The sequence below is a fragment of the Fopius arisanus genome, unplaced genomic scaffold (assembly GCF_000806365.1).
Source record: "Fopius arisanus strain USDA-PBARC FA_bdor unplaced genomic scaffold, ASM80636v1 scaffold00178, whole genome shotgun sequence".
NCBI classification, from domain to species: Eukaryota; Metazoa; Arthropoda; class Insecta; order Hymenoptera; family Braconidae; genus Fopius; species Fopius arisanus.
The window spans coordinates 24,342-33,932 of record NW_011887917.1 but is presented as its reverse complement, the minus strand read 5'-3'; the positions used below and the strand labels follow the sequence as shown (position 1 = coordinate 33,932).

The following is a 9,591-nucleotide window of genomic DNA, read 5'->3' as shown; positions in this document are numbered from 1 at the left end:
GGATTTCGAGGTACGATTTTCGATCAAACGAATATCGAGATTAGTTAAGTTTAGGTTTACAGAATTTTCCGGTTTGGTAATTCCGGTTAAAAATTACCTGGCGCCCATTTGGTTAAATTTTAGCAGGTTTATTAGGCTTAGGGGAAGTAGGGCGAAGGTAATGGGCATTTTCCACTCACCGTGAAAATGTCACGTTACACAACTGGTATACTTTAGTGTATGAACAGAGTCAGAGTAGAAATATCTTTTTTTTTCTAATTCTTTTATAATCAACTCCAGTTTCTATTATTCTCCATTTCCCCTCATTTCAGGACGTGTGCTCAATTACAACTGAATTTTACAGAGTATTCCTTCATTACGAACACAGCGAAAGAAGAACAATTGATATCATATTTTCCATCAACGTCGCATTCTATTATTTTAGGCCTTTTACAGGACTATGGGTTTTTCCAAATAATTTTGTATCTAATGATGATTTTTTCTTGTTTGCTTTCAGTTTTGGTCCGCATATGTGCCATGTGGCGCAGCCCAACTCAACGCGGTTCAGCTATCTCTTGAACAAATTGATGTTATACGCAGACTCGCAGAAATGAACGCACAACATCTGACTCTTGTCACATCAGTAAGGGGTGAGTATTTTTTACTAGGGGTGAAGAAGGGAGTAAATTTATAAAATCATTTCCTGAGACGTCCCAGGATGTGGAATGCTCTATAAATTTCCCGTTTTCTATGAAAGCTAATTGCAGGAAGAAGGTAGTAGAATTACCCATTAATTACAGGATAACGATATGAATTTGATTGAAAATATTTGTAGCAACGTTTATTAACCTTAGCAGTCGCACTAATGTTCCAGTATTGTTTGGGGGTTCCATGAAAAAGTCTCTTACGTTGCCCGCGCGCTACCGAGACCAAGATAGCAATACAATTCAAGTGATTAATACCTAAAATAACTGATGGAATCAATTAGAATCTGATATTTATTCATTTCGTTTTTTCATGCATCATACATCACAGTTGGTTTATTCGTTTTCACCTCATTTTAATTTTCCTGATTAGAGTATATCCATGATCACATATTTCCATAACTCACTGTGTAGTGTTAGATATAATGTGAATTGATATTCGTCGCTTTTTTACATTATCGGTAAAACAGTTGTTCTTGAAACTTCTTTCCAAACTCGGCTTTCCTTCCTTCTGCTCCACCACATTTTTCCTATCTCCTTCGATTACTTGATTTGACTGAGTAATCATGTAATCCTCAATAGGGTATCCCATTCGAAAAAAAATATCCAAATATCTTGGAGGGGGCCAAGCAATGAGAAAATCCTCCATTTAAAAATTAGGGCATCTTGAAGGGGACATTTGTGGACTTGTCATGTAGAGCTTGTAAGTTCATGCGTGCAAAATATGAGATCGTGGTTTTCATGGCCACCCCATTTTTTTACCCGATGTGACTTGTGTTGCGCCCAGCGCATTACGTTCGTTTAAAGTGACTGCCAAGGACTAACTTGACCATGATGAGGTACGTCAAAATAGAGGCCAAAAGAAGAAAGGATGGTATTGTGTCCAACCAAATAATGCAGTGTACCACGGTGGTTTTCGTAGGAATTAGAACAAAGGATCGCGCCAACAAACCTTCTACTGGTTGAATAGTGTGCTTTTATTAGTCGACAAGAAACTAGCATTGTTACAACAATCCGAGCTAACATCGCGCAAGTGGCTGGGAGAAGATCGGAGGAAAACGAAATTAAAGAAAATTTGTAACACTATTCCTGATCTCGTCCCGGAGATCAAGGATAGTTATTACCTTCGCCCGTTAACATGCTCGCATCCTAATTGTCCAACCGAATTAATGCCGCCATCAGCGAGGTTTTTATGGGCCAAAAGCTAACAAAAACAAAGAGAACCGAAACAAGGGCGGGGAGGTGGGGTGTCCTGCCTCAGCCGAGGTCCATAAACCACACAAATCCGAAAAATGTATCCTAAATCCGGAAAACAAGAGCACGAAAAGACAGGATGAATGGGGTTGGAACTTGTCCTCGCGACAACACAGAATCCGAAAAGTTATAAAATTCTAAAGGAGACACGAGCAACCGGTGATCGAAGACATAACCCGCGAGAAGCTAAAAGCTGGTGACAAACGCAACGTAAGCGGGAAGGCCTGGGGTTGCTCAGAATGCTAGATCGTGGAGAGCAGAATGTAATAATCCGTAAAAGATACACCGCCGACCAATCCAGGGCATTGGGAGCCTACCAAGGGCTCAAGAGAGAAAGCAGCCAGTGGGTCACATTGAGAGCTAGCCGAAGTGGCTCTGTCGAGTGAGTAGGCAATCTGGGCAGTATTTTCGATGCCCCCCATTCTCGACTACGGCTGGGTGGGCTGCCGTGGGCCGGGATGTGCTGCGCTCGCCGTCGCGTGGATATCCCTGACAATAGCTTCGCCTGGAGCGGGCTGAATTCAAACGTCGCCACTGACCTCTTTGGACAACACCTCCGAATGACCAGCCGTTGAATGCCCGCCCTATCTAACATGGAGCGCTCATACACCAGTATGATTCCTATGCTGAATGCCAGGAAGTTAAGTCCCATAGAGGAACTGGGAATGTTTTTACGTGTCCGACCTGTGCTGGTGCCTGCCTCCAGGCCTCCTAACTTCCAAGCACTCGGGCCCCAGTCCTCACACCCTTCGACAATTCGAGGAATTTCCGAGGAGGATCGAGGTAGCAGAAAACTTAGTTCAAGGGATTCAAAAATCGATTTTAATGTGAGGGATTTCCTAAAATCCCGTTACAAATTATCATCTGAAAAAAACTTGAGGTTTTCAGCAATTAAAAGGAGGAGGAAAGGAGACAAAAACGGCCACCACTCAATCGGATTGTTGGCAGTGTCAGTCAAAGCCACACCGGTGATGATTGCGAAAACGAAGGAATTGACTTCGGTCTTTCAGTGCAAAAATGTAAAGGTTGTTGTGGACACAAGATGGGTAGCTAGATGGGTCGAAATATTGAGCAAAAGGTGAACCGTTCAGGCGACTTGATCCTAACTAGTCACGAGAGGTGGTGTCCGGAGCAGAAAGGATCTGATAAATCTCACTAGTATTAAGTACTGAAGTACTGAATGGTTTTTAAATGAAGAATTAGCATCTAAAGAGAAAGATTCCCTTAAGTTTCCCGTTAAACAGATATTTTAATGTGTTACACTTTAGTTGAAATACAGACAAAGGCAAAAGTCTAAAATAAAACCGGTAGTACAGGCGGGATAAAGTGTAGGAAAGAATAGTGTAGATGTTGCTGATGTGTTTTTTAACTTACGGTGGCACAAATAGACGGCAGAAGGGAAGAAGCCATCCCCCGGCGTTTTTTCCACGTCGTTGATTCCGGAGAACTCCAAAAATATGCAACCTCCTCTAGCATTGATGGAGGTGACAGCGCTTACACACGCTTCTCTAGCGCTAGTGCAGATGATGAGGTAATGATTCCGGCGGTGCTGCTGATGATGACAGGCCTGAGTTGTCCATTCAAGATTAACCAGTTTGTTATTCACCAGTTTTGTGTTGCTAGGTATAAAAAATCGCTGAGCTACAGACTCGGGATGAACTCAGTTGTACGCTGAGTGATTGACCAGGTCTGTGCTGGCTGGTGAAAAAAGCCCTGAGCTGGACAGTCAGGATAAAGCCTGTCTCGGCAAGAAGAGCTGGTTCTGCAGAATTGGCTTCCCCTTGGAGGTTCAACTGGGCACCAGGCAGGAAACCACTTGAAGAAAAAAGACGACGATGCTGAATACGCCGGATTCTACTGAATACGTGCAGACGACTTCACGTAACGAGGAGAGCTGGGCAACCTGGTCTCATCGGACTCACACGGCTCCCGAGGTTCGTTAGTGAGAGCTAGGAGAGGGGCCTCATCGACTTGAAGAAACTATCTGCTCTAATTCAATTTTTCTCCTGCCTTGAGCTCTGGTTCCACCGATACCGGCAGAGGGCGATCGTGAGATCGAAGAGCAGTTTTCAACTTTTCATAAATTTGAATTATAAATATCATTTTTTCACTCGAAATAGGCAGCAATATTGGGCAGGCAATTTTTTTATGCTTTCATGTTGAGAAGTCACTCTCGACAATTATTTTCTGTTCAATAACTTATTTGGTATTCAATAAATACAATGTTTGTCGACAACTCTGATGGAGCAACAACTTCATCCAGTCATGTGAAGCAAATAATTCGTAGATAAATAGTAATTGTTGAGAAGGGCTGCTTGATTGTCATTACTAACCAGAGTACCTGAAATATACTTCTCCATTTTTCAACTAAAAATATAAAATCTAACACTTTCAGTTTTTGTGATACTGGAATGAAATGTGATATTCAAATGGATTTTGGAGAAATGCACAATATTCGGTTAATTTCAGTTCGGTTAGGGCCAGTCATAGATCTCTCGAGAGTAGCCCTGCTTCCTGGTAGGCGGATCTTAGAGAGTCAACTGGATGACGAGTAGGGTACCACCTTGAAGAGTCCGGATTAGAGATTAAAATAAAATGAAACTGACGTTCTGCTGTTACTCGCCTACGGCCGTTAGCATTTTGGTAGTTGGTCACAGAAGGTTTTTTTGAGGTGTGGTGGGCAGCATGTTCATATGTTTAACAATGTATTTAGAATCAATGTTTCCAGAAGGAGTACCCTCACTCTGGTATCACCCGTCCTTGCCCCAGGTGCGGGAGAAGTTTTCGATGGAACACTCGTGCATTGGCCTTTCTCTAATTAATGGTCTGCTAATGTCTAAAGTGAAATAGTTACGTATTTTTCTGACGTCCATGGACGATAAATTGGGGGGCTTCTTTAGTGATGGATAACTATTTTTCATTAGAAAAATGCCGTAGCAAATGGACCCTTTGAAGCTGAAAATGTCCCCTATTTGGATAACAAGAAATCATCGCGTGAATAGTGCCAATTCCTGGAAGCCTGATCCCGTCCAGCTCCCTGTCATCAATGGTGGAAGGGACTCGCGGTCGACGTGCCCCTGTTGGCCTGCCTTCTCTTGTGTCGCTATCTGGGAACCCGTGGTTGAGGTGGTCTATTTCTAGGTTCCTAATCTCGTTGATTCTCTGGAGCTGCTCCTATCTGCTGTTACCATTGGAGGTTTGTTTAAATGACTGGCTCCCTGCGTTCAATAGACAAAAGAAAATACGTGAAAAGGATCCCGTTAGAAACGGACCCGGAATCATATAGTCTTCATTGAGATTGTCACCAGGGGTATCCCTGCATCACGCCTCAAAATGCATATCGTCACCCCTGATATGATAGACCCCTCTCCCGATTTCGTGCTGCCCGTAAAGTTTTGGAGACAATGGAGCTTTTACCTCAAGTGCGGAAAATCTGAGGACGTGTTCGGTAGAACACCAATCCGTTAATAATAGCCCCTTCATGGCAGCTCGGTGTAATGTCATTCCACCAAACGGATTGTTATGAATCATTCTTCCAATTCATTCTTTCAATGGTAATTTTTGTTGAATTCAGGTTTTCCTATGAGAGTGTGACTCATTCTCATCCAGTCAGGTCGGCGGTCTCTCGGTAGCTGAAGAATGTCGCAGCTCAACGCATTTACTCTGAATGAAGTAATTCCAAAAATTATCAAATAACAGTACCGTCCAATCGGGAACAGTTGTTCATCTTGATGACTGGTTTCCAGATAACCCATCGTTTATACCATTTCTTTAAAGTTCGATTGAAATATGCCACAATCACCAATTTTGTGGTCACATTACAGATTTAGACTTTTTTCTGAAACACTTCCGCCCCCTTCTCTACACGTTTACATCTTCAACTAAAACTGGCGTTTATTTGCACCGTCATTGTATGTTATTTTTTCCATTTACAGACCTATTGAAGTAGTACGAGGTGACCATTGGCCTGACCCACAATGCTGATGGCCAATGCTCAATTGTGACGATTAACTAATTTAGTTCTGTGTTGCGGAAGAAAAAATAATGGAAAAAGTAAGCACTGTCATTCAGTTTTGTCAGGTTCCAGTTACAATAATCAAGTCGAGGTTGCCCCTGTCGTGTGGACGGTCCTCGTATTCATCTAATATGATATACATCTTATCTGCCAGTTTTCAAAATTGTGTGCGATGTGCTTCGTGGTACACCGTAACCGCGGTTAGTTTCCCTCAAACAAACGTGGAGATTGTAACGTTGTAGCCTTCGCTACATTACCTACCCGCGGTAGTGTTTCTATATTACCTGCGGGGCCTAGGTCGTATTCCCGTACGGTGGCACTGCGAATACCAGAGTGGGGAGCACTTGGGACTACGTCACACGACGCTTCTCCCACTCTGCACTGGCAGCTATATAAACACCTAAGCGAGTTCTCTCGACCAGTTCGTGCTCGGTCTTGCCTTGAGCGCAGAACTACCTGGCTAGCTATCTAGTTCCTTTAGCCTTACCTCCTAGCAATCCTACGCACTCTGTACTACCTGGACTTTCTCTCCTTTCTCAGGATTGAGAAGTGGCCATCTCACGGTTTAAGACCGTGCACTCACCGCTATCGGTCCTCTTCCTCCTATTCCCGAACGAAGGGACGGTTGCTCTCTGTTTGTTTCTCCCCTTTACAGGGTTGAGAAGTTAGATCACTAAATCGCTCTCTACGCTTTGGACGCAAGTCAAAGACGTGTCTCTCTGAGACATAATTTGGAGTGTTGGCTCTCTCGACTGACTCTACCCAGTCAGTACGCCACACCGCTACCTTACTGCCGTCTCCACCGCACTGCGGAGCACTCCAACCTCTTCTCAATGTTACCACATTTGACGGCCATTTTTCAATTCCTCAATCCTCTCCCCTCGGTCCTTGGGGCACAAGTTCTTCCATAACAATCTGCTTCGAATGGACTTTCAAAAAATCTTCACAAGTTTCTCGCACTAATCTTCTACAAAATAGTCTTCAAAATTTCTTGCACATGTTCTTTCAAATCATTCCTCACAACTCTTGACAATCGCTCAAAATTATCCTCCAACGGATCTCTCACAATGACCTAATGACATTAGTCCAAGTGCCTCGCAGGGCACCTACAGCACGAGTGATATCTATCAATCATTCTCACTCCATAGTCTGAACTTTTATTTCGGGTGCCGTAGGTTCTTCGGCATATTAGTGTATTTTTTTGGGGGAGTCCAGAGGGTTCGTGAATCTTGCTGCAGGTCCTTGAAGGAGCAGCGATATCCGTGAGTGAGTTCTTGCCGGGGGGGGGGGGGGGGGGTATATTGGGAGGAATGGTATGCCCAACGGTGGCGGAAAGCTTAGCGTAACTTACCCTACAGTATTTTTCTGAACCTACTATAAAATATATAGAGAGCAGGAACAGGGGGAATAAAATTCTGCCTCACCACAATCATTATTAGGACATATGACGCAACAATCGTTGCTTACATGAACAGTGCGATGTACGATAATGAATATTTCCATTTCTAGCATATATGGATACACCGAAAAAAGCATCGCGAGAATCCAAGGCAATGAATATTTGCTGATGAATATTTCCAACAAAGTTTTTGGGGAATAAAATAGGATTCCCACATTTCAAACAGTTCATAGATTCTTTAATGTATGCATATGACTCATCTCTTTGCTTCTCCATTAAACTTGAAACACCGTGGAGAACTATGCCAAAACCGTATGTGAACTTGATACGCATATTTGGTATTGTGCGCAAAATTTTCCCAATAACTATCTAAACGATATCCTCTCTTCGTTGCATCCTCTGAAGATCTCCCTGCATGTGTAATTCAATGATTTTCGTCGTGCTCACGATATAGAAGCCTTTGAATTTTTACTTTTCACTGTGATTTCCCTAAACGACAACCACCCTGTGGTATAATACCTATCTGCTTTTCTTCCAAGGAATTTGATTAGCACATGCACATAGAAGTCGAGGTAATCGTAACACATCCTGTAAAAGCACAAACTTTTCCAGCATGCATTATTAGTTCACGTTATGCAGTCAACAATAATGGAGAATTTCTTTGTGAATATGCAACTCATCGTTTTCGGAGACTCGTTCATTATACCATACTTTTGTTTACCATGGTATTGTTTCTGGACAGATTTTCAAAATTGAAAATGATATATTTAGTGATGGAACATGGCACGGAAAATGATGCTTGTACCAGAAAATAGCGTGGAGAAATTGAAAAAAATCTCCACGAACGATGCTCATCATGTTCAAATCGAATTGATCAGTGAGCTTCAACGATTCGTCCAAACCCCTAATGCTGTTATAAGTTGTCTGGATGTTCAATCATTGGAGATTTTAAAGTTAAAAATCTGCAAAGAATCTCGTGAAAAGTGGCGATTGTATAATGATGTGCTGAGACAGTATTTATTTTATACAGAACACAGGGAACCTTCAGTACCAGCACCCCAGAATCTTCAAGACACGTATAGCTTTTAGATGCTACGACGCAAAAGCTATTGTAGCTATCGTGTCTACCATGTACCAAAGGAAAGCCGCAGTTATACTCGAATACATTCAGACCATTGACACGGAAAGAAGATGCAAGTGGGACGCTACACACCACGCCGATCTCTTGTACAGCGTGCCGGTAGAAACTTAAAGAAAGCAAGGACACCATCTCCGTATTCCATGAAGGAGAAATCGATTTCATCATGGCTATCATTATAAATGATGATGAAAAATTATCGAAGGCGTATTTTAACCGTCCACTGCGAGAGCCATATACAGAGGGTAGAAATATTTTTTCACGGTATAACAATAAAATTCTGCAGAAAAAATAAAAAAAGGGTTAAATGCTAGTAGATAGGGTGTGCCGGTTCTGGACATACTGCAAGTCATTCCAGAACTGGCAGGCGTATGAGGGGTGAGCCAGACTCCCGCGAGCCTAGGTGTATGACCCACTATCAAGGTTATGATGTCATCCTATTCTTAGAATAAGAAGAACGTGCCGAAAGCACGTTCTCTTTCTCTCAAGGTCACCCTATGCCCAGAATGATTAATTCAATTGCGGGAACAATGGGAACGTGCCTAATATTATGTTGTCAGCGGAATGTTTGGTATTGTGAGTGATGCAGATTGCGAGTGCTTTGTCTACTGAATCGATGCAACACAAGCATTTTTATGAGTATTTATGCTGTGACGAACACGTTTCCAACAGTTAATTCTGAAGTGCAGTCAATTCTAGAACGACTTCCTGAATAATCATCATGGCGCTCTTCGTTGACGTGCAGGGGTTCAAGGCAGACGATAATAAGTTTATTTTAAAGAAGTTAGCAGGGGTACGTTTGATGAATCCGTTCGAGCAGTTCAATTTATTATTCAAACCGCCATTCCCGTACAGCTGTTTGTCCGACACCTAGAGGAAAATGAATTCTTGGTGCACGGGGAACCATGATGGTATTGAATGGAGTGATGGAGATATTCCTTATAACGAACTGAAGGAGCGGTTCAATAATCTTTTGGGGAAAAATACAACAAAAATTTATGTGAAGGGCTACGAGAAGAAAATATGGATCGAAGAATTAACGAAAATAGCTATCATTGATCTGGAGGATATGGACTGACCACCATTATATCTGCTCCAAACG

At 42.5% G+C, this 9,591-nt stretch overlaps 1 protein-coding gene across 1 annotated transcript in view; it reads left to right on the top strand.

The window, feature by feature from the left end:
• The window catches only part of LOC105272450 (putative dipeptidase NECHADRAFT_87110), a 145,945-nt gene that overhangs the window by 124,916 nt on the left and 11,438 nt on the right, over positions 1 to 9,591 (top strand). The window contains exon 5 of the mRNA XM_011314600.1: positions 497 to 629. Within this exon, the coding sequence (XP_011312902.1) occupies positions 497 to 629 (133 nt within the window). The remainder of the gene's footprint in view (positions 1 to 496; positions 630 to 9,591) is intronic.